Raw genomic sequence first — 26321 nt, 5'->3', positions numbered from 1 at the left:
GACAAACATTCTACTCTTCAGAAATTGAAGACAGAGGACTAAGCATTTAGCTGAATACTTTTATTCACTGAAATGATATTTTAGAGCTAAAACTAATCAAGATCTTTTAAAAATAAAACAAATGTGCCATACAAATAAATTTAGCCTCTTTAGCTTTCCTTACTCTAATCGGGCTACATTTCCGCTTCAGCAGTGACATTTCCAGATTGAGAGTAGAGTAACTGAGAGTAGAGTAACTGACCGGGTCAAATGTTTACATCTAGGTTCCCAAGCCAAAATTCAAAAATAGCTGCTTTTCCCTTTTATCCTATCCACATTTTCAATATTTGTTTTCAGCAGCAATGACAACATATGTACATAGTATCTAATCAAATACTATAGTATATAAACCAAAAACTAATTCAACTGTTCCCACTCAAAATTCCTCTCCAAGGAATCCATCTATAAACTCTTATAACTGAAACTGTTATGATATCTATTCCCACATCCATATTTGGTATTAATCTATCAACTATGTTTCTGATTACAGAAGATAATTTGTCTCTCAGGTACCCTTTCCCTATCATATACGTAATGTTATTCCTTCCACTTTTCCTATATATTTACATTATGTTTATGAATAAAGCAATAGTCAATGTTAATATTACTATGATTGTGTAGATTACTCAATGCTAAGCTATGCTTAGCATTTTGAACAATGATAAATTTTTTAAATAAAGTTTTTACTTTCAAATAATTCAGAGGAAAGTTGCAAAGACAGTTCTGAGTTCCCATAAGCCCTCATGAAGTTCCCCCTTATTGTCAATGTTATCATGGTACATTTGTCCTGCTCGGACACCAACACTAATCATTACTAGAAACTCAACACTTTATTTGGATTTCATTAGCTGTGCCTGTTGTCTTTTGCAAGTCCAGAATCCAATCCAGGATCGCCTACATTTAGTCATCATGTCTCCATGGTTCTCTGCGCTGGGACAGTGCCTCGTCTTCCCTTGCTTTCCGTGACCAGGACCCATGGAGGGGTGCCGGGCAGGTCTGTTCAAAGGCTCTCGATGTGGGTTTGTCTGTGGTTTCTCTCTGGTTAGACTGAGTTTTCAGGCGGGACACCACAGACGGGGTGCTCATCATGTCTGCCGTGCCCTGAGAAAAGCCGCCTGCCGGCTCGTTTGAACACCAAGCAGCTACAACTATATCCGAGAAACATATTTGAGCTAATGCAGAATTGTTTCTTTGAAAAATATGAGTTCTGTTTTATAAAAGGCTTTTAATACTAACCTTGTAATCTGGCCGAATATTTGCAAAATATATAAAGGAATCAACAGCCAGGGCAATTTTTAGTCCCCCTCCTTCCCAAGATAGCGCAGACAACTGCCTTCCAGGGACTTTCAGAGTGCCGAGATGCTGGAAACAGAATGATACTGAATGTAGAAACCATAAGTAACTCATACAAAATGACCACCAATCATAGAAATCAAAATTATCACTCACTTTAAACATTGTTTCTTTTAATATTTGTAAGGAAAATCATACATATGAGAGAAGAGATTTATACACTATATACCATGAATTTCATACCAAAGTTCACCATATCTGAGAGGTCACTGATTTATTTACCTCTTACTATTTTCATATTTTCTTTGCTTTTTAAAAAAAAGTATTGTGAAGTAGGTGGGGTTTACATTTCAGGACAATTGTATGTAGCAGTTTAGGCTACTTGTCAATACCCCAAAGAGCTTGCCCTCCTCCCCGCCTTGATTTCTCTGCTCCCTCGTATGTGATGCTATCTTCTCCTTCACACAGCGAACACAGATACCCTCTTAGCCTATTGCTTCAAGATGTCATGGACTTAAATATGCATCTCTACTTTATGAGTAAGTAAGAGAAAAACAAATATGCTTATTAAAATGACAGGCTTGATGGTACAATACATCCCTATCTTAAGGGGAAATGCAATGTAAAAATATCGATTTCTTAAAAATCAATAAATATTATACTTGAAGACTTAATCCTGAAGTCTTGCCTCTCTCTTCCACCCCAACATGTAACAGGTCATCATGTCCTGCTGCTCCGCCTCCTTTGTTTCTCCCACTACAACGGCCTCTTTTCTTGACTGAATTGTTTTAATACGCTCCTAATTGCAATTCTATCATTTAATCTCTTCTTTGATTCTCAGTCTTCACCCCCACATTCAATCTCTACTCTATTGTCAGGATAGTACATTTATGTACTTCGTAGTACATAACTATAACATCCTACCCTGATGTGTAAAAATACCTAACAATAAAAATCAGTATTACAAGTGCCTCAAAATCATATTCTTTAGCAAGGTACACATGCCTCTCTTCTTTTGGTCTTAAACTGAATTCTTTGGCTTACTATTCCCATTATTTAGTCATAGTTACTGTGTATTCACTCATAAGACACTACCAAAAACAAAACAAAAGTCACTGCCATCAAGTTGATGCCAATTCATGGCACCCCTCCAGGGCAGGCTAGAACTTCCCTTGTGAGTTGCAGAGGCCATAACTCTTAATGAAGAAGAAATCCCCGTCTCTCTCCCTTGGAGCACTGGGTGGTTTCAAACTGCTGACCTTGCAACCCAATGTGTAACCACCGCTCTACCAGGGGTCCCATTAGAAACTACTGGACTTTTATGGTTTGGGGCCCCAAATGATACCTTTTTTGCCTGAAATAACCTGTCTCTTCTCCCACAGTTTCCCTTCTTTACTCTTTCTTGTCTTCCCTCAGTATCCGATTTATCCCTTAAGATTAAATTCCAACCGTGTTTCCTTGGTGATACGACCTTCTCTCGCTCTCTATGGTCTTAGGGAGTTTAGACAGTAAGCTTGTTGAGGGAACACACCTGAAATAATTATCTTTATTTCCCTATCCTTAGGAGACAATAAATATCTCTGACGGCAAGTGAATGTAGCATGGATTCAAGTTAATGTATTCATATATTGACAGTACATTTTAGGTAGTGAAGTGACGAATGAATAGATGAATGCAAAAAGTTTTAAGGTGATCTTCGAAAAGCAAACAGGGTGCCTATCTTATTCAGGAACAGCATACCCCATCTTCCAATAGTTGGCATTGAAAGCCCTTGTTCTCATATGTTCTAAAGTTGACTTTAATGAGCAGGGATATCAATGGAGTTAAAAATAAAAAAAGCTTTGGCCTGGGGAGTAAGGGAAAACAGCCCTATCTACCTGTCTTGCTGCCTCTATAGGACACCAAAGGGGAACAAACACGCTCTGAGGACGCCGTTCCTGGTGCTCACACAGCCACAATGAAGGGATGAGGAGGCATGTCCCTGGTGGTGGCAGCAGCACCACCTTGCAAACAGAAAATCAAGTTTCACTGCATGTTTACTTCAAAAAAACAAACCCAAGTCCATTATGACTCATAGCGACGTTGTAGAACAGATCCAAGCGGGCCCTACAGACTCAACTGCCACCTCTTTCTCCTGCCTAGCCGCTCATGGGGTCAAACCGCCAACCTTTGGGTTAGCAATCCAGTGTCTAACACTGTGCCACAGGGGTTCCACAGTGTATGCTAAGTGTCAAACATGAGGGAGGCATTCAGGGCGATATGGCTGAGGAGATGACATTTCTTATGTTGACAGAAAGTACACTCCACTTGGAAAAAAAAGTATTATATAATACAGGAGCAGATAAAAGGTTTCTGTGTGGCTGAAAATATATATTATTGTAGTCTATGGTGACTATGTAAAAATCAACAGGATACTCAAAAAAGGACTGAAGAGTCTAGAGATACAAAGTAGAATAGGTAAATAAAATTTGGCTAATCATTATTAAAATTTCTAATTTTCTAAATCTTTTTTTTAAAATTTTTTTTAAATTTTTTTTTTCTAAATCTTTTTAAAGTCAGCATCTATGAGTTCTCCTACTTGATATTTTCCAATGCTATTTCAAAGAAATCCTCTTTAAAAATTAAACTTATTTTTAGTAACATTGGGAAGGCTAATATAAGTATTTATGAACGGGAGTTCATTTTAATCCAATATTACCTAATATTAAACATTAACACAAAATTTCTTAGAATAACTGATAGATATGTATAATAAATATGTAAGGACATTTAAAATATTAACTTTAAAATCAGAAAAATTCATCTGAAACTAAATTACACTAAAAAAATACTCAAAATCAATCTGTTAAGAAATACCTATTCGGGCAGAGGGACACAGGGAATCCAGGGTGGATGATACCTTCAGGACCAAGGGTGTGAGGGGCGATGCTGGGAGAGTGTAGGGTGAGTGGGTTGGAAAGGGGGAACTGATTACAGGGATCCACATGTGACCTCCTCCCTGGGAGAGGGACGGCAGAGAAGGGGGGGAAGAGAGACTCCGGATAGAGCAAGATATGACAAAATAACGATGTATAAATTACAAAGGGTACATGAGGGAGGGGGGAGGGGGGAGCGGGGAGGGAGGGGAAAAAAAAGAGGACCTGATGCAAAGGGCTTAAGTGGAGAGCAAATGCTTTGAGAATGATTGGGGCGGGAAATGTATGGATGTGCTTTATACAATTGATGTATGTATATGTATGGATTGTGATAAGAGTTGTATGAGTCCCTAATAAAATGTAAAAAAAGAAAAGGGAAAAAAAAAGAAAGAAAGAAAAGAAAATGATTAGGGCAAAGAATGTACAGATGTGCTTTATACAATTGATGTATGTATATGTATGGACAGTGATAAGAGTTGTATGAGCCCCTAATAAAACGTTTAAAAAAAAGAAATACCTATTCAAATCACAGAGAAAATCTTCAAAGGAACTACTCCCTGGTTTCCTAAATGTACAAGTTACAAAACACGATCCATGACAAAATAAAATTCCTCTAATACAGAGATACTAATCGAAAGCATATCTACCTAATAGCTCATCATTTGCACTCACCATACCAGTGAGAGAAAAATACACCAGGTTTTTCCTTCATTGTTTTTCCTTTACCATATTCCCTGCATATTTAAATGCTATGTAAGAAGATAAAATTTTGATACTTTTACCTCCCCAAATGGACTGTAAAACTGCACGGTGTTTACATCCTTATCCTGAGTGACTGCCTTCTGGGATCCCGCCACAGCTAACACACTGCCGGTGTGATTCCACTGGATACTGACCACATACATGCCAGTGTCAATTAAAACAGGATCTAGTCACAAGAAAAAAGAAAACGAAAAAAGTAGGTAAATGCTGCTAAAATTCTTAAACTTAGAGAACTTTACAACCTTAAGAATCATCCTTAAAACTTATTCTTGAATTGCTACATTTAAGAAAAATTACTTACTTTGGTCATTCTCATGTCTCATTATTTGGCATCTTCCATTATCGAAACACAGAGCGAGGCAAGGACAGTCCGGCTCCACGTAGCCTTCCGTGCCATGGTACCAGTGGATGCCAGCGATGCTGATCGCTCCAGTCACATTCACCAGGCAGTTGAGCTTCATTTTCATCTAAATGAAACGGACAAGCTCAGTTCATTACATTTTAAAACAGATCACTCTACACAGAGCGTTACAGAAAGACCATGGAAAATAGAATTTTAAAAATCTAGTTCCAAATGCAAGCTCTACTACTTCCTGTTTCTCTGGCCTGGGCAAACACGGACACCTAAGTCTCAGTTGTCCCCACTGTGAAACGAGGATTAAAGAAAAACTGGCAGAGTCTTTGAGTCTCAAATGAGATGAGGTACATGAAAATACTCTGAAAGGAGTAAAGCATCATATAAAAGTTAACCATCACTACATCCACTAATGACCGGCTTTATGAATGTCCTCACCCTTACTAAAAACAAAACTGTCCATCATTAAGGTCGGAAATCTATATGGTTAAATTGTTCAACCCGTTTAATTGACATCATTCACCTATCACACAGTTCCATGGTTTAATCTTATTAAAAAGAGTTGTACAATCATGATCACCATCATTTTTAGAACATTTTCTTCTTTCTTAAACTCATTACTATTAATTAGCTCCCCATTTCCCTCCTCCAGCCTCCTCTACCATAGCCCCAAAAACTATACCCAAAAATAATAACAAAATAAAACATTAAAAAACTCCAATCAAAAACAAAAAAGAAAGTATTAAAAACTATAACAAATTAAAAATAGGTCAAAAGGAGAACAAATGATAGAGTGTTAAGTTTCAACCTAACTATATCTGCATTAACCTACTTTCTAATGGACTCCTGTCTCATGTAAAACCAAGATTTGTTTTTGAGATTATACTAGCAGACTCTATAGTATTCTGTGTTCTTTCTAGATCTTAATTTTTCATCCTTGCTTTTACATCTCCTGTTCTTTTTATATTCTTTTTTATCATAAATTTAAAATGTTTACTGTACCAAATACCACAAAGGAATGGATCAAAATAATATGAGTAAGTTTTAAATTTTTCTACACATTGACATTGGTATCTATTCAACTGATCTAAAACATAAAGTGCTATAAATTTGTCTTACGGCAGCTTCAATAACAACACATCTCCAGAACATTCCCCTAGAAAAATGCAACTTAAATGTATGCATATTGCGATCTTGCCTCCAAAAAAAAGGAAATGGTTCAACAAAGTTTGTCATTTTAAAATTAACATTCAAAGAGAGCTGTTGCTTGAAGCAAAAACTATATACAAATGTCGTCTTCCCTAAAGAAACAACAAACTCAAATGGCTTACATTCACCAAGAAAAGCTATAGATTTTTCAGTTTAATGGTGAAATAAGGGAAAAAATATTCTGAAAAGTACATTCTTGCTACAAAAATGTCTTTGGCATCTACAGGTGCACTTGAGCTTCCGGTATGGGACTAAGCTTCCCTCCTTGCTGATCTCCAACACTCCAACATCACGTCCTCAGCTACCAAAAGCGTGAACCAAAAGTTAGACTCTCACATGTTGCATTAATTTAAAATTATACTAATTCAGAATTGTATTAGAATCAACCCAGAATTTCTTTTTCATAAAACCAAATTAAAAAAAAATTTTAGACCATTATGAAAAAATACTGAATTAAAAAATTTAATTATACAAATCATCCGATTAATTGTATATACACATATTAATAATATATATGAAACTATAAGTTACAAAAGCTAGGAATACATGTGAATGTGTATATTCATATACTTACTATAAAATTCCCTTGATTATCAAAGATGTGAATTTCCCCATTTGCCATTCCAAACAGTAAGATTTTACTATCTGCCGACCATGCTACATGGCATAGCTGGATACCCTTCAAGTCCTTTCCCCAAATACGATTCCCTAAAGCAAAACATAAAACATAATATTTCACCAATCTTTCAAGACAATGACGCTCCACCATTGTTCTTGAAAGTCTTCACCTCCCTAAACAGATCTTACATGTATTCATCACAAAACTCACGTGGTAGCCAATTGGTATAAACCACAAATCCAAACCCACTGTCATTGAGTCAGTTAAGACTCATAAGGACCATATTGTCAATAAGCATTTATTAAGCTATTACTATGTGCCAAACACCCCACGAGACCTGTTAAGGAAGAGCAAGTTGAAATGTTTCCCTCTCTTTCAATCAGCAAATGAACCAATTTTCAACTCTCTAAAGAAAAGCTTTAAAAAGGAAATTCACTATTCTGGCTTTAAATATATTCCGAATATACTTGACTCCACGTCTCCCCTTTTGTTGCATCCCAATACAAAGGAAGAGGTACCCTCCACCCTGACTGACGCTAATCTCTCCACTTAGTCTCTGGTCAGGTTCTTTCTAACTTTTTTCCCCTTCTCTCTTTTGCTTTAAGCTTTTCTCTCCTGACCCTTTCCTATCAGTAATTAAGCACACTTGGCTTACTCTTCTTCAAAACCACCTCAACTGAAAAACAGAAACAAAAAAAACACTGTACACAAGCTTAAATTCTCCTACTAACTCTCACCCACCTCCTGCCACTCCTTTTCCAACCAAGATTCTTGGACAAAGTCTCTGCTTCATTACCTTCCATTCAGTCTCCTCAGCCCATCCCAATCTGGCTTCTGCCCTGTGGTGCCACCAAAATTGCTGTCCCGAAGGTTACGATGACCTGCTGTTAGCCCTGGTTTTTCCTTTGCACCCCTTTCTTCTTGACACTCCCTTGCCTTGAATGAGTCCACAAAGCCCTCGGTTTCCAAGACTGCTCTTTTTCAGTGTCCTCTATGGAAGTCTTTTCCTCTGCCCATCCCTTAATGTTTCTGGTTCTTACACCACGAATGGTCCATTGGCTTTGCATCTAAAACCAACCTTATTCTGGTGATTCGCAGAATTAAGCCTTCAGTTCTGATATTTTTAGTTAAAGATTATTATATCTAACCATGAACTCAGAGTTATTACTTGGATGTCCTATGATATGATAAAATCAACATATCCAAAACCGAAATCTTCACTCAAAACCAATCTTTCTCCCGTACTCTCAATTCAATGGAAGGGACCACCATCAAAAGGCTACATTTTTGTGCAGTCTAACCACATCAAGATAAGTTATATAATCAGACAGATATATTTAAATAATCCTAAAAAGTTCATTCACTCGTTTGAATATCTATTTCAAAGAATCAATATTATTTCTTGAGTATAGTTTTAAATAGTTCAGACCAGAAAGTGGTTCTTGAAAGTCATCAAAATGGAGCCCGACTGTGTTTGTTTCTGTGCATTTTTAGCAGCACACTGACATGAGCATTAACTTACATCGCTAAAGACAAAAGTATCAACTGAGTCCTGATCTGAATGTGGAATCGATGCCTCACCATCTACAGAGCCAACAATCACGGCCCCGTCTTCATACACAATGCAGATCTTCTGCCCATCGGCGTTCCAACTCATACTGCGAACCACGGACTTGTTTCTGTTGTTGATCATTTCCTCATACCAAGAGCCTATTGACACAAACAAAACAAGTCATTACTTAATATCCATTAGAGGTACTTAAAGAGATGAAAGTATTCTGTGACACACAGAAGGAGACAAATATTTGTAAGTTTTCTATAAGCTAATTATTTTTTTAATTCACTCCCAGCAAGTCGATTTTAACTCAGTGACCCTATCGGATAGAAGAGAACTGTCCCTGGGTGTTTCTGTGGCTGTCAATCTGTATAGAGGCAGAAAAACTCACATGTTTCCCTCGGAGCAGCTGGTGGATTCAAACTGCACACCTTGTGGTAAGGTCAGCAGCACAACATGTAGCCCACCACACCACCATTTTATATAATGAAGCACTTTTCTCACTGCCACGGTGTCAATTCTGAATCATCGCAAACCTATTAGGGCAGGGTAGAACTTCCCTTATGGGTTTCTGAAACCATATACTATTGCTAGGAGTAGAAAGTCTCATCTTTCTCCGACACAGCAGCTAGTGGTTTCAAACTACTGACTGTGTGGTTAGCGGCCCAATGTATATCCCACTATGCCACTCAGGCTCTATATGAAGCATTATATAAAACCTTAAATCAAACGCAAACAAAATTAAAAATGAATTTAAACTTGGACCAAAGCTTGCTTCAAAGACAATCACAGAAAGTACAACAAATGCCAAGCAAATTTCATCCTCTTGCTTTTTTTTCCTCTCTATCAATGAAAACTAAAGTTTCATTGGCCAAAACAATCGATTGTGCACAAAACCTAACTTTCCCAACTGAATAATACACTTCAAGTAACTAAGACAGAATGAGCAGTCACTTTATATGTAAGCATAAACTCTTCAATTAGTTATAAGCATATTAAGTATATTAGGTAAAGCTCTACATCCATATGAAAAAAATTCTTATGCAGTTAGCATTTTTTTCAAAGCTATATATTGAAGTTTTTTTTTTACAAAACAACCTTGTCACCCTCAAAGTACTCTCCATTACACTTAATAAATTGATCAAATCTGCAAATTTCATTCTTGGAAACATATTTCAAACTCGTATTTGGATGGCTGACAGTGCCTCCCTCATTTTTTTCTTCAACTCTTCTATGTTGTTAAATCGCTGTTCTTTCATGTCTCTCTATTCGCAAGAACCAAAAGAAGTCGCATGGAGCAAAGTCAGGAGAGTAAAATGCACGGGGCAAGAGAGGCATGCCGTTTTTTGTCAAAAACTGGCGCCCTGAGATGGCTGTGTGAGCAGGTGCATTGTCGTGGTGGCAAAACCAGTTCCTCGGCTGCCACATATCAGGCCTTTGTTGTTGCACACTGTAATGCTATACTTTCAGAACCTCTAAATAGATAGCTTGATTAATAGTATGATATGGTGGAATGAATGCCAAATGTACGAGTTGGCATTTTTGTCCATTCAGGAAGTTAACAGGTGTGCAGAACGAGGTCTGTCATTTCATCTTTTTTTTTTTTTACATTTTATTAGGGGCTCATACAACTCTTATCACAATCTACACATATACATACATCAATTGTATAAAGCACATCCATACATTCTTTGCCCTAATCATTTTCAAAGCATTTGCTCTCTACTTAAGCCCTTTGCATCAGATCCTCTTTTTTCCCCCTCCCTCCCCGCTCCCCACTCCCTCATGAGCCCTTGATAATATATAGATTGTTATTGTATCATATCTTGCCCTATCCGGAGTCTCTCTTCCCCCCCACCTTCTCTGCCGTCCGTCTCCCAGGGAGGAGGTCACATGTGGATCCTTGTAATCGGTTCCCCCTTTCCAACCCACTCACCCTCCACTCTCCCAGCATCGCCCCTCACACCCCTGGTCCTGAAGGGACCAGAGAAAACCACTCATACATTTGGGTATTTCCCATAGCGCTTTCCTTGTGAGCTGTGTTCAACATCACAACAGTTTCTGCAGCATTTTTCCTTAACAGGAAACAAAATTTCAGAGACACACGTTGTTCTCATAAATCGGCCATCGCAAAAAAAATGAGGTTCAAGCAAAGCTGCTTTTAATAAAAAAAATTTACTGTAACCAGAGGGAACCTTCCCAGGCAACGCTACTGGGTACACTAACTTAAAGTGAGTTGCTAGATGCTCAACTAGCAGGAAAAATGCTTACTATGAAAGTTCTGCTCCACCTAGCACAATTCCATTTTGGGGGGTACCCCCTCTTATGTATTAACTCCCTATTAAATAATATTAAATATAAAAAATAAGTAAATACAAAAAGAATTCAAAGTTAATGTGGAGATGGAGAGTATCAAGGCAGGCAAACGTAGTAGTCTTATCTAAACTGTTTTTTTTTTATTTCAAAGGAGAGTTAATGGGTAAATTAATAGTTGTACTCAGTCCCGCACATTTGCCATTAGTCAAAACCAAATTAACAGCAATGAGTAGACCTTGAATCTTGTCAATAGCATACTGAACTGAAGTACCCTTCACATTTACAGATGATAGCTACAAGCCTCAGGAAAACATAAATTGTTTTCTAGTCATCATGATATAACAAAATCAACCCTTTCCTAGCATTCGGGTTTGTGTCTGTTTTGTTTTGTTTCAAACAGTTTGCTTTTTTTTTTCCTAACAGTTTTATTGGCAAGAAACATCCATATCATATTATTCAACAGTTAAATCATTCAATCATATCACAGAGAATTATACAATCACCCCCACATCAATTTTAGAGCATCCCCCCACAGTTAAATCAACTTTAAGATGATTCATGTAATCACAATCCATCCTAGTGCTCCGTCCCCCCCCCCATCTTCATTAATTACTCCCGAAATCCCCTTTTGCTCTCTATCTCTGGCCTCCCTGCCCAGCAAGTTCCCTATCTCCCCTTACATACATTATCATCATTAAGCAGCCACGCCTCCTGTGCTTCACAGCTGGGACACCCAACAGAACACAATTTTTTTAAATTGCACTAAGGTGACAAGGGTGAAAATATAATAGTACACACAAAAATATTAATAATGCATAAGAAGAAAAAGACCACCAATGATAATGAAAAAACCAGGGAAGAAATTTCTATCATGGAACCAGTAAGAAATACTTGCACCCAGAATAAACTCAGGTCGTATCTACAACAGGGTGGTCAACTGGCCACGTGTCAAGTTTGATCCGGCAGTCAGGAAAACAATGGTCTCTGCCTGTAGTAAGGGTGATGGAGACTCTTACCCACAGCTAGAGTGGATCTGCCAGTGGCTCGGTCTGACTAGATACTCTACAGCTGGGTTTGGGGACACTAAACAGTTTTAACTGCATATAATTCTCAAACTATACAATTCAATAGTTCCATCATATTAAGAAGAGTTGAACAATCATCACCAGAATCCATTTTAGAACATTTTCTGCATTCTTGTACTCAATATGATAAGCTCCCCATGAAGAAAAGGTACAAATTGTAAACTAGCAGCCACAGCAGACTCAATGGCAGTAGTTCTTAATACACTTTTAAAGATCACTGATGGCCTTGTTTGTTGGGGGTCGGGCTGCTAACCACAAGATCAGAGGTTCAAACCCACAGGTTCCTATGTAGGAGAAAGATAAGGCTACCTGCTCCCTTAAAGATTTAGCCTCAGAAAGCTCAGGGGCAGTTCCACTCTTTCCCACAGGGCCACTACGAGTCAGAATCCGCTCCAGGGCAATGGGTTGTATACCTTTATATAACATCCAGACAATGATAAGCCCATTTTGATCACTGGTAGTCAACTTCTGATACTGTTCATTCCATGTTACCACTTGAACAGAGCCTAGAAAATTATAAAACAATACAATTGTTTAAAATATATACAAATACTACAGTTACTTTCAAATTAAAATTTTAAAATAAACACCCAAAGCATGTTAAAAACAATCTACTTCCTGTTTAATGTCTTTATTGTTGTTGTAGGGTTGCCATCAAGTCCCCCAGGAACGTCAGCTCAGAAAGTGTCCTGGTCTTACTCCGCAGCTGATACACTCAAGCCCACTGTTGCAACATGCATGAAATTCGGATGTCTTCTAACATAGAGGGCTTCTAGCACGGGACCAGGCAACAGTCAGTCCATTGTGACCCATGGCATTTTCAGTGGTACATTTCTAAAGTAAGTCTCTAGGCCTTCACAGGTGGAGACACAACAGAACAAAAATTTTTTTTTAATTCATCCTTGTCTGTCTTAGTTTAGGAGTCTTGCTGAAACCTGTCCACCATGGTTGACCCTGCTGCTATTGGCGATACTGGTGATTTTATCCACAAAAGTAACATGTACTTTATATATATATATATATAGATAGATAGATAGATAGATAGATAGATAGATATAAAGTACATGTTACTTTTGTATATATATGTATATATATTTGTATATATATCTTAGAAGAATTATAGCCAGAATGCTCCTTAGGGGCAAGGCTGGAGAAACTTCTGACGCACTCTGCACGTGTTGTCTCCAGTCTCTGGAGAAGGGCCTCATGCTTGGTGAAGTAGAGGAATAGTGAAACGAAGAAGCTCTCAAGAAGATGGATTGATACCATGGCTGGGACAAGGGTCTCAAACATGGGAACAACAGTGAGGATGGCGCAGGACGGTGCCATGTTTCATTCTGCTGTGTGTAAGGTCGTTATGTGTGGAGAGCAACTCAATGGCACCTAACAACAAGCCACTGCAGTAGAACAATCGGACAAACCAAAGAGCTCAGCTGCTAACCTTAAGGTATGCAGCAGGGGTCCTCAAACTCTTTAAACAGGGAGCCAGTTCACTGTCCCTCAAACCCATTGGAGGGCCGGACTATAATTTAAAAAGAAACTATGAACAAATTCCTATGCACACTGAACATATCTTATTTTGAAGTTAAAAAAAAAACAAATGGGACAAAAACACCTGGCGGGCCAGATAAATGTCCTTGGCAGGCCACATGTGGCCCGTGGGCCATAGTTTGAGGATGCCTGGTTTACAGTTTTGCACATTGAACTACTAACTGCAAGATCAGCAGTTCAAACCCATCAGCCCCTCCATTATAAAAAGATGAAGCTTTCTGCTCATGGACAGATTTACAGTCTCAGAAACTGAAGGGTCAGTTGATAACCCCATATGGAGTTGTTACGAGTCAGCATCACTGTAATGGTGGCAGTTGGTTTGATTGGTTCCAAGAAATTCTGCAGGAAAAAGAACTGGCGATGTGCTCCCCCGACAGAGTACACTCTGGGAAGCCCTGTGGGACCCTTCTACTCTCTCACAGGGAGTCACGATGAGTTGGAACTGCTGGAAACTAACTACAAGATTACTCTTAAAATGGCCTTAGGATGTAATTATTGATAATACTGATTTTCTACAAAACAATAATGCTTAATACCCGCCCTCACAGAAGGGTCATAAGGAAGAGATGAGTCAGCCAGGGTGCAGTATAGGACCAATGAAACATACAACATTCCTCATTTTGTTTTAAAAATCTTTTTATTGGGGGCTCTTACAACTCTTATCACAATCCATACGCACCTCCATTATGTCAAGCACATTTTTACATATATTGCCACCATCATTTTCAAACCACTTCCTTTCTACTTGAGCCCTTGGTATCAGCTCATTGCCCCCATCCCCACCTTCCTTCCCTCGTGAACCTTTGAAAATGTATACATTATTTTCTTCATGTCTTACACCGACTGCTGTCTCCCTTCACCCACTTTTCTGTTGTTCATCCTGCTGGAAGGGGCTTATATGTAGATCATTGTGATGGGTTCCCCCTTCTTCCCCCACCTTCCCCTTACCCTCCTGGTACTGCTACTCTCATTATTGTACCTGAGGGGGTTATCTGTCCTGAATTCCCTGTGTTGTGAGCTTCCTCTACTTCTTTAATGCGCCCCACCCTCCACTATCATGACCCCAGTCCTACCTTACAAATCCAGCTAGGCCGGACCATATAGACTGGTACAGATAAGAACTCTCGACATGCGGAATCCAGGATAAACCCCGCAGGAACAGAATTGGGAGTAGTGATACTGTGAGGGTAGGGGAAAGGTATAGGGAGAAGGGGGAGAAAGAGGGAACTGATCGCAGTGATCAACGTATAACACCCCCCACCCCACAGAGGGGGATGAACAGCAAAACAAGGGTGAAGGGAGACAGTGGCTGGCCTAAGGTATGAAAATAGTAATATATAATTTATCAAGGGTTCAGGAGGGTGGGAGGGGTGGAGGGAAGGAAAAAAGAGGAGCTGATACCAAGGGCTCAAGTAGAAAGAAAATGTTTTGAATATGATGATGGCAACATATATACAAATGTACTCAATACAATTGATGTATGGATTGTTATAAGAGCTGAAAGAGCCTCCAATCAAATGATTTATTTTTAAAAAAGAATTCTAAAATTAATAATAATGCTGCATACTATTTTTTTATGTTTGTCCCTATTTCTTGGCCGTAGATGCACCTACTATGACCACTTGATAGAGTTTCCATATAACTGATGACAGAAGCAAATGTGAGCATGATGTACCCAAATGGCCTGACCCCCAAAGATTACGATAGCCAAAAAACATCCTACTAAGTCTTCTGGGGGGTTGCTATTGTGTTGCTGTTATTAGGTGACATCAAGTCAGTTCTAACTCATAGCGACCCTCTGTAACGCAGAACAAAACACTGTCCAGTCCTGCACCATCCTCACAATTGTTCGTATGTGTGAGCCCAGTGCTGCAGCCACCGTGTCCATCCATATTGCTGAGGGCTTTCTTCTCTTTTGCTGCCCCTCCACTTTACCAAACATGATGTCCTTCTCCAGGGACTAGTCTCTCCTGGAAACATGTCCAAAGTATGTAAGATGAAGACTCGCCATCCTTGCCTCTCTGCAGCACTCTGGCTGTACTGCTTTCAAAACAAATTTGCTTCTTCTTTGGCAGTCCATGGTACCTCAATATTCTTTGCCAGCCCCACAATTCAAGTGCATTGATTCATCTCCAGTCTTCCTTATTCTAATGTCCAACGTTTGCATGTACATGAAATACCAATTAAAAATATCATAGTCCTCAACTAACATCCTTGCTTTTCAACACTCTAAAGAAGTCTTGTGCGGTAGATGTAAGCAATGCAATACTTCATGTGATAGCTTGACTCCTGCTTCCATCAACACTGAATGGGGATCCAAATAAGAAGACATCCTTGGCAACTTCCATCTTTTCTCCATTTAGTGTGATGTCACCGACTGGTCCAGGTGTGAGCATTTTGGTGTTCTTTATAGTGTGCAGTAATCCGCACAGAGGCTGCAGTCCTTGTCAGCAAGTGCTGCCTTCACGTTGGCCTCACCTTCAGCAAGCAGGGCTGTGTCATCTGCATATCGAAGCCTTCCTCCAATCTTCATGCTGCATTCTGCTCCATCTAGTCCAGCCTCTCAGATTCTTTGTTCAGCATGCGGATCAAAAAGTACAGCAACCCCGATGCACATCTTTCCTGATTTTAAAATATGCAATAGTCCCTTGTTCTGCTTGCAATTGTTTCTTGATCCATGTACAGGTTCCCCAACAGTGCAATGAAGTGTTCCAGATTCCCCATTCTTAAGTTTGTTCATGGTTCATAGTCTGTTATGATCGACACAGTTGAATGACTGTGCAGTCAATAAAACACAAGTAAATATCTTTCTGGTGGTCGCTGCTTTCAGCCCCGATCCAGCTAAAGCCAGTAATGAGATCCCTTGTTCCACATCCTCTTCTGAATCTGGCTTGAACCTCTGGCAGCTCTTTGTCAATGTACCGGTACAACCATTGTTGGGTGATGTACAGCAAACTTTTTCTTGCATGTGACATCAATATGGTTCTATAATATGCTATTGTAGTCTAATCTTACAACCAGGTTTCTCTCTTTTCCACATTGTTTTCAATTCTCTTAATAACACACTTATAGGAAAGGGAATACCCCCCCCCCAAAGAAAAACTGAATTCCTGGCCACACACTCCCAAGCTATATATTTAAATTTTTTACAAAACGACCTTATCACCTTCAAAGTACTCTCCGGTACACTTAATACATTTGTCAAATCTGTGATTCCATTCTTAGAATCATTTTTCCAACTCATCTGTTTGGATGGCTGACAACACCTTCCTCATTTTTCTCTTCACCTCTTCTATACCATCAAAACACTGTTCTTTCATGCCCTCTTCATCACAGAAACAAAAGGAAGTTGCACAGAGCAAAGTTAGGTGAGTAAGATGAGTGGGGCAAGAAAGGCATGCTATATTTTTTGCCAAAAATTGGCACATGTGATGGCTACATAAGCAGGTGCATTGTTGTAGTGGCAAAACCAATCCTCTGACTGCCACAAATCGGGCCTATTGTGTCACACGCTGTTATGCAATCTTTTCAGAACCACTAAATAGAAAGCTTGGTTAACGGTCTGACCTGGTGGGATGAATTCCAAATGTACGATGCCCCTCACATCAAAAAAACACCACAAGTGAGCATTGTCTTGATCACTGAATTTACTTGATGAGCTTTTTTTGGTCAAGGCATCTTCCACTGGTTTGATTGATACTTGCTTTCTGGGGCAGAAGAATAGCACGCCTCATCACCAGAAATCACCTTGGAAAAAAGTCTGGGTCGCTTTGGAGCTGTTCTTTCAAAGGACGCCATGTTTCCAGCCAAGGCTCTTTTTCCTGGTCAGTCCGAACCCGAGGCGCCAAGTTCACAACAACCCTCTCATTCCCAAATGGTCCATTAAAATTCTCAGAACAAAGCTCCAGGACAGTCCAGATAATGTCCCCTCTCTTCAGTGGTCCGTCGTCAGTCTTCAAGCACAAGCGCAGGAATTTGGTTGACATTTTCTTCCATTCGGAAGCTGACAGACATCTAGAACAAGGTTTGTCATCAACCAACCTTTCACCTTTTTTGAAACAAGAAAACCACTTGTACACTTGAGTTTTTCCCTAAGTGCTGTCCTTGTAAGCTGTGTTCAACATCACAACAGTTTCTGTGGCATTTTTCCCGAGCAGGAAACAAAATTTCACAGCTGCACACTGTTCTCTTACAAAGAGCAAGGTTCAAGTGAAACTGCTTTTTGAGAACTTCACTGTGACCAGAGAGAACCTTCCCAGGTGACAGCACTGGGTGCAGCGAGTCGCTCAATGCTCAACTAGTGTGAACTCTGGTGTTTTGGGGCATTCCCTCGTAAACCACTGGACTATATGAGCAATTAGTTGCTTCTAATTCTTTTTAATGCCTAAATGTTATAGTATGAAATTCCTGTGAATTAGAACATTCTCTTTCATAATTATTGTACAAATTGGGAAACTTAACACGGTAGCACTATTTTATCTAACATGCAGTGCATATTCAAATGTCACCAATTGTCCCAATACTGTCCTTTTATAACTATTTATTTTTCTATTCCAAGATCTAATCGAGGATCACTGTGCTCTGTTACAGTTATCTCTCTTTAGTCTCCTTTAACTGGAACCGTGAGTCCAGTCCAAAACAGGACTCTGTATCCAAAGATAGAACATTATTTTTTAATATATAAAACAACTGTTTCAGGTCCATTAAGGATATTGCTTAACCATATGAAAGGTGTTAAATGAGTCTAATTATTATGGTTCAATATAAATGATTTAAGTATTACCATTATTTAAAATGTTGACATATCTGTATTAAGTCTATGAGAGGGCTTCAGAAAGTTTGTAGGGAAAGTTTTCCATGATCTTTTGATCCTTTTTCCACAGACTTCCTGCAGTACCTTTGTATGGGTGCTAAATGTCTAAAGAGAAGAGTTAGTATTCACACATGATCTAGAAAAATATTACATATGTACACATAATATGGAGCATGACTTACCACTGTGACCTTCAAGAGTCTGATTCATAGAAAGATTACTAGGGGCTGCAAGACCCCTCAATTTTGCATCATCTAAAAAAAATACATAATAAATATATGAAATAATAATTTAAAATTTTTTACATTCTTCCTTTTTTCTTATGGAAGTTCTGCTCCAAGCTAATATTAGAATGATCTTCTCAGAAGCCTCATTTCAATCTAATTTACTCATCATTTAAATGTAGACATTACTACATGCCTCTTGCAAAGGTATATTACTGTGGCAAAATAAAGTAATATGTTTATTTAGAAATTAATGTTATTTCTACTTATCCCTCTATAAATAATCAGAAACAAGACATATTTAAAATACATATATTGAAACTGTAAGAGTAATTTCCAGATCTTACATTCATTCATTTTATTTATTCATTCAATAAATAACCCATTTGTTTCCTTGCAGTATTCTCTCAACTGTACTATAAAAATAGGTTTGAACTTTTTTCATTTTGAATGGATTAGACTTGACTAAGAAAACAAATTGCACTGGAGACACAGTGTGGGAATTATGCCTAATCTGACCCCACCACACCGAGGCAAAACACTAGGGGTGTGCAGCAGAGCAGTGGGGGGAGCAAAGTCCCCGGGGAATACCAAAAATAGACCTTGGGGCCAGGGCATGGCACCCCATCAGACTTGATCAGAAAACATTCACAAAGCTCAACAAACAGACTTGGAACTATTTATAGACTTTTCTTTTGTTGTTGTTGGGGCTTTTTGTTGTTTTGGTTTTTGTTTTCTTTTGTTTGTTTTTTCTTGTTTTTGTGCTTATTGTTGACTCTGCCTGCATATCTAGATACAGGCAGGATAAACAATCCAGAAGAAAAAACAATGGGGCCAAAGGTTCCAGAGAGACACGAGAGAGGGGGAGGTGGGGGAAATAAAGGGAGGTGCCAACAAACCAAGGGACAAGGGAATAACAACTGATCTAAAATCGATGGTGAGAAGGGTGTAGGATGCCTGGTGGGGCTTAATCAAGGGCAATGCAACCAAGAAGAATTACTGAAGCCCAAATGAAGTTCAAACATGATAGTGGGACAGGAGGAAAGTAAAAGGAAATAGAGGAAAGAACTAGGAGGCAAAGGACATTTATAGAGGTCTAAATACAGGCATGTATATATGTAAATATATTTATATAATAGAGAAATAGATCTATATACATATACTTATATATTAAGTATTAAAGCAGCAGATGGACATTGGGCCTCTTACTCAAGTACTCCCTCAATGCAAGAACACTTTGCTCTAATAACCCTGCATTCTGTGATGTTCACCTTCCCGACATGATTGCTGAAGACAAAATAGGTACATAAGCAAATGTGGTGAAGGAAGCTGATGGTGCCCAGCTATCAAAGGCTTGAAGCTAAACAAGCAGCCATCTAGCTGAGAAGCAACAAGGCCCACAAGGAAGAAACACACCAGCCTGTGTGAGCATGAGGTGTCCATGGGATCAGGTATCAGGCATCAAAGACCCAGAACAAAAACTCTTATCGATGTGAATGAGGGAGAGTGTGGAGCAGACCCGAATCCCATCTGTAGACAATTGGACATCCCCTTACAGAAGAGTTCAAAGGAAAAGATGAGCCAGTGAGGGTACAGTACAGCACGGATGAAACATACCGCCTTCCTCTAGTTCTTTATTGCTTCTTCCTTCCCCACCCCAACACTAACATGACCCCAATTCTGCCTTACAAATCTGGCCAGACCAGAGTATATACACTGGTACAGATTAGAGCTGGAAACACAGGGAATCCAGGACAGACAAACCCCTCAGGAACAATAAAGAGAGTAGCAATCCCAGGGGAACGAACAACAGAAAACTGGGTGAAGGGAGACAGTGGTCGGTGTAAGACATAAAATAATAATAATTTATAAATTATCAAGGGTTCATGAGGGAAGAAGAGAGTAGAAATGATCTGATATCACGGGCTCAAGTAAAAAGAAAATGTTTTGAAAATGATGATGGCAACATATGTACAAAGGTGCTTGACACAATGGATGGATTATGGACTGTGATAAAAGCTGTAAGAGCCCCCAATAAAATGATTTTTAAAGAAATCAAATTGATGGCAATGGGTATTGCATATGAAGGCGCCTTGGTGGCGTAGTCAGTTACGTTTGGGGCTGTGTAAGGCTGATAACCCCAAAGTCAGCACTTCAAATCCACCAGTCAGTCACAGGGGAAAAATGGGACTACCTGCTTGTATAATTTCTTTTTAATCTTGGATTTTTTAAAATCGTTTTATTAGGTGCTCATACAACTCTTATCACAATCTATACATACATCAATTGTGTAAAGCACATTTGTACATTCATTGCTCTGCTTGTATAAATTTTTACAGGCTGGTACCCCCACAGAGGCAGTTCTATTCTGACCTATAAGGGCGCTTGCGCTATGAGTCAGAATTAACTCGGTGTCGGTTAGCTTTTGTTTTTGTTTTGTTTTAATAACCAATAGCATGAGCAAATCTCATTGGACAAACTATAGTGGCCGAGTCTCCATCAACTAACTTACCTGTTTGTGTCTCCAATTTCAAAACTTTCAGTAATCCATCATCACCACCACATGCTATGAATCCTTGGTCTTTGTTCCAAGATATACATTTCAGCTTCACATTATTCGGAATGGCGATCTGAAAAGCAACCAGTCACTCTTAACAACTTTTTCTAAATGGAGTTGGGAAGTGAGCGTCTACGAGAAATCCCCCGAGGAGAAAAAATGCACAAGGCTGCAGATGGCCGAGTAGTCATGAAAACAGACTCGCTCCCTTGTCCAGAGTCCTACGATTTGCAAAAGCGGGAAAGGAACGCCCACAAGAAGGCAGTGGCTAGTCTCCCTCCACACACAACACTGAAGCCACCCTTTTCCCTTGCTGGTGACCTTGGGTGATCAAAGGCTGTACGTCCCCTGGTTCAGCAACAGGTGTAGAATCAACCTCCAGAAAGCACTAGAGTGCTGTCCTGGGGTCCTTGGAAGGCCCGCGCTGGAACTCAGATAACGGTAGGAGGAGGTCCCCGGACTAAACCGAACAGGAAGGTCGGAAGCTGGACAGCGAAGCCGGTGAAGAAACCTAGCTCCTCCGGAAGGATGCCGGAATGGCCCGCAGGAGGCTGGGCTGGGACGGGAGGGAGGGAGGGTGCTCCTGGGAAAACTTACTTTCTTGCTCAGGTAGAAGAACATCCTGGGAAACCCGAGAGGACGAACGCGGTCCTCAAGGTCTGCGGCAGTAACTCGGGCTAAAAGCCACAGTACCAGCGGCTCTAGGGAGCTCCCGTCTCCCTGGCAACCGCCGCTTCCGGTCGCTTCCGGGGCGACGGGGCACACTTCCGGTGTCAACTTGGCGTGGCGCACTGCGGTGTCCTGCGCCTGCGCAGACCTTGGTCAACGGAGGGGCGTTGGACGAGATGCTGCGTGTTGTGGAGTCTGGCTCCCTTTACCTCTAGGGTCTTCTGCCTTGTGCTGGGCGCGAACCAGAGCCCTGCGAGTGATCTGTCGCGCTGCTGGCCGCCTCTGCCGCCAGAGCTGGCGCTCAGGAGACGCAGCCCTTGAACTGCGCCTGAAGTGTTAACATAAACTGAGTAAAACCCCCGAACCTCAAAAGGCCACCCACTCGGTAGGAAGCCTACATAGAGTCTCCAGAACTACGGGAGCCAACGGTTTCATGTGGTTTTGAACCCCAGACCTTGCGATTAGCAGCCCAAAGTGCGCGTTAAAATGAGGTCCCTTGGTATTTCGTAAGCTCCTCGGTCCCAACATCCTTCAAAGGGAAAAGTCTTTTGCTGCATTTGGTAGGCTGGCGTGAGCTAATAAAACTGTAAGTGTACACTTTGAGATCTTGCTTACCTGGGGATGTTAGCACCCAGTGGAGCCATGTAGGGGTACGGAATTTTCTTTATTCTGTTTTTTACAAGTTACTTTAGGCTATTACTGCCCAGGGTTCTTAGGAAAGGGAAACATAGGCGCTTTGGTCCCATGTACATGTAATTGTCATTGGGGTGTGTTATTGTCAGGTGCCAGTAAGTCAGTTCCGACTCATAGCGTTCTGGTGTACAATCGAATAAAACACCTCCAGATCCAGCGCCATCCTCCACGATTGCTCTTAAATTTGAGCACAACCCATCTTGTCAAGAATTTGAGGGCATGTCCTTAGTACATAAGATGACGTCTCACCCTCCTGCCCTGTGAGGAGCATTCTGGCTGCGCTTCTTCCAAGACAGCTCTGTTGGTTCTTTTGGCAGTCCATGGTTCTTTCCAGATTCTTCAACACCATAATTCAAACACATCAATTATTTCTCTGCTTTTCATATCCAGTGTCCACCTTTCACCCGCATATGAGGCAACTGAAAAGACCATGGCTTGGGTCAGGCACTCCGTAGTCCTCCTTGCTTGGCAACACGTTAAAGGCTGTAGCTTCCATGTTATGATATTCTTGAGCTGCGTGCTTGGTATTCTATCGTGTGACCAATGTTCTCTTCGACCTCCTTTCTTTGTTCAATTTTTTTATTGTCCTCTGACTTCCTTGAAGTACAAAGTGATCCCAGTGGGGCCACTCACTTGAAGTTATTTAGTCTCCGCCCTATTGTATCTCTGTCTTCCCTGTTTACCATATTCTGTGGTTCTCACTGCTAATTTGGTTAATCTGCATTGGTTTTATACCCCCGTCCCTAATTACCCCTCTCGGAGTCAGTTTCCATCTCAAACCAATCATCTTCAAGTCCTAGACTTCGCTGTGCCTGTTGCCTCTCCCAGCACACTCAAGATTTGACAGTGGTCCCTAGTGCTTTTCCTATCAAGCCTAGCAATTGACAGATCCTCCCTCAATCCTAAAATGCCTTTACTATTTGGTCCCCACTCTGAGCATGCCAGTCTGTATGTGGCATTCCTGCTTTCCATCTGGCCCCCAACGCCATTTGTTACACGCTAGGATGATGTCTGTCGATTTGTCATAGTGTAGTGGCTTGTGTGTTGCTGTGATCCTGGAGGCTATGTCACTGGTAGTTCAAATACCAGCAGCATCACCCAATGGGAACAGATTTCAGCGGAGTTTCCAGACTAAGCACAGACTTCAAAGAAGGCATAGGCTATGTACATCTGAGGAATTACCCACTGAAAACCTATGGATAGCATTGAAACATTGTCAGATACTGAAAACCTCATCAACAGAAGCAGAACACTGTCGGCGATAGTGCACTGTTGTGAGGATGACGAAGGTCCAGGCGGCGTTTCATTCTGTTGTACATAGTAGCTCTATGAGCAGGAAGAGGCGTGGCTGACCCTAACACAACAACCATGTCCCTACCCCTTGTACCAATTGTGCAGAACCACACAGGCACAAATCATGCCCCCTCTGGGGATTATATCCAAACCTAAGCCCTACCCCAGATATATATTAATTTATTTTTTTCTTTTAAATTATATATACATCCATTTTTTTCAGCACTAAACTGTCAATTCCTAAAAGGTAAAACAAAGAGCCCCTGTTCCCATGCTCCCTATACTGGAGTCAAAACACCAGCATCATTGAAGCCAAGGGTTTCCAATGAACTGATAAAGTTTAAAATTTTGCTTTAAAAAAAAAACTTTGCTTTATTGAAAGGAGCCCTAATGGCACAATGATTGAGCTCTAGGCTATAAACCTAAAAGGTTTCAGGTTCAACCCACCAGTGGCTCTAAGGGGAAAGACCTGCCCATTGCACCATAAATATTACAACCAGGAAAACCCTATGGGGCAGTTCTGCCCTGTCCTATCTTGTCTCTATGCTTTGGAATCTACTCAGTGTCATACAAGTGCAGTTAACTACTATTGGTCATAGTCTGGAAAAATCTCATTAAACACATTCTCCTAACTCTTGCAAATGAGCCCTTATTTTTTCCTTTAATAGTATTTAAGTGTTATATAATATTACTAAGTTTATCATCAGTTAATTTTATTTAAAAATATTTCTCTGTATGTGCAACAGTGTTTCAGCTCATATACAATGGTCTTGGTTAGAAGCCTGGTAACACTGTTGGGTAAATACTGGGCCATTAACTGCAAGGTCACCAGTTCAAACCCACCAGCCACTCTCTGGGGAAAAGATGAGACTCTGCTCCTGTAAAGATTTACAGCCCTGGAAACTGCTTGGATCACAAACAAGTTTGTGGCCGTGGGTTTTATATTGTGTCGGTACTCTAAACCTACTTTTTTGTTTCTCCCCATTATATTTTAGATTATCGGCTCTTTGTGGAAGTTACATATGTATTTATATTTGCTTTTCAAGAGCTTATATTAACATAATGCTCTTTTTTTGTCTGTTTAGATAACTTTGTATTATTCTCTCCCTAAATTTACAGTTTTAGCTTCCAGAATGTCAGCTTAAATTATAGGAAAACTCCCAATATTCTGCCATTTGACAAGAGAGTGTTAGAGATATAAAATAATAATCTCTCTAAAATGAACCAGAGATATATATAAACCATAGATATGTAAATGGATCTGGAGCTTCAATTTATTTCTAGCTCCAGTTGGTTCTTATGATATGATCCTGCTTAATGCTCTTCCTCGTGAAGAGATCAATGAAAATCTGGATGCTGTAGTAAAATGTGGGGAAGAAACCAGATGGTGTCCAGCAATCCAGAAAAAATAGCATCTGGGGTATTAAAGGCTTGTCTTCAAACAAGCAGCCATCTAAGTAATTCATCAGCCATGTCCACATGGGAAAGCACACCAAACTGTGATCCGAGGATTGTAAATAATAAAAGCCCAATCTGAAGGAGGAAATGGTATCAGAGCTTAAATTGTGAACTATTGGTTTGCACGTGGTAATGGATGATAGTGGATACCACTTGTAGCGCCCACACATGATTGAGTCCCAGTGAACCCCCTCATAGCATATCATAGTTAAACGATGTGAATAGACTATCAGACCCAGAGCATTGTAACGTCGATTATGGAAGATTTAGTTAAGTTAAAAAAAAGTAAAACCTTATCATTTAAATCTTTCTGAACCATTTTCAAGTTACTTCAGATTTTTTTAAAAAGCAAAGTGGCAAACACACTTGAAAGCCTCCAGTGAAAGGCCCTGTAGCCACACTCCAGGGGTGTGCGTCGCCTGGCTCTCGGGCAGTGCATTGGAAAGTGGATGACTGCAGATGAGGCTAGGCTGAAATGTAACCCTTATCATTTGATCTCCCTTTTGACCATGTTTCATTTGTTCTAACAATGAACAAATTTAGTATTTTCTGCTTTCTTTTTTTCCATTGAGGTTTTTCTGTGTTTTTGTATGTTTTTCTGTATATGGAAGCCAGGGTAGGTACTGGAGACAGACACTGGATTAATGGAGGAAACGGCAAAGGAGGACTAGGGGGAAATGGGGAGCTAATAACAACCAGTATAAGAAAGAAGAAATGCCCTACAATTGAATATGGTGATGATCGTACAACTCATCTTCACGAGTGAACTATTGAATTGTATGATGTGTGGATTATATGCCAATAAATTGCTTGGGTTTTGTTTGTTTTTTTTTTAAATTAGACATTCTAATTTAATTGTTAATTCCAAGAGTTGAAGGAAATACCTTTTGAAAGCAAAAATGTTCATACATAGAA

At 40.0% G+C, this 26321-nt stretch overlaps 1 protein-coding gene across 3 annotated transcripts in view; it reads right to left on the bottom strand.

Moving 5' to 3' along the window:
- Nucleotides 1–22021, bottom strand: part of WDR35 (WD repeat domain 35) — a 68477-nt gene extending 46456 nt beyond the window's left edge. For 2 of the 3 annotated variants that reach the window (XM_075557071.1, XM_075557072.1), the window contains exons 1-9: nucleotides 21891–22021; nucleotides 21249–21366; nucleotides 18695–18766; nucleotides 12562–12654; nucleotides 8774–8902; nucleotides 7148–7281; nucleotides 5311–5476; nucleotides 5030–5175; nucleotides 1276–1401 (exon numbers count right to left, since the gene is read on the bottom strand). In XM_075557071.1, the coding sequence (XP_075413186.1) occupies nucleotides 1276–1401; nucleotides 5030–5175; nucleotides 5311–5476; nucleotides 7148–7281; nucleotides 8774–8902; nucleotides 12562–12654; nucleotides 18695–18766; nucleotides 21249–21366; nucleotides 21891–21914 (1008 nt within the window). In that variant the 5' untranslated portion in view covers nucleotides 21915–22021. Of the gene's footprint in view, nucleotides 1–1275; nucleotides 1402–5029; nucleotides 5176–5310; nucleotides 5477–7147; nucleotides 7282–8773; nucleotides 8903–12561; nucleotides 12655–18694; nucleotides 18767–21248; nucleotides 21367–21614; nucleotides 21764–21890 lie in introns of those variants that run through there. The other variant, XM_075557073.1, reaches the window with a different exon arrangement.
- Nucleotides 22022–26321: the final 4300 nt, after the last annotated feature.

This window comes from Tenrec ecaudatus, chromosome 8, assembly GCF_050624435.1.
Source record: "Tenrec ecaudatus isolate mTenEca1 chromosome 8, mTenEca1.hap1, whole genome shotgun sequence".
NCBI classification, from domain to species: Eukaryota; Metazoa; Chordata; class Mammalia; order Afrosoricida; family Tenrecidae; genus Tenrec; species Tenrec ecaudatus.
This window is presented reverse-complemented; position numbering and strand designations above follow the sequence as displayed.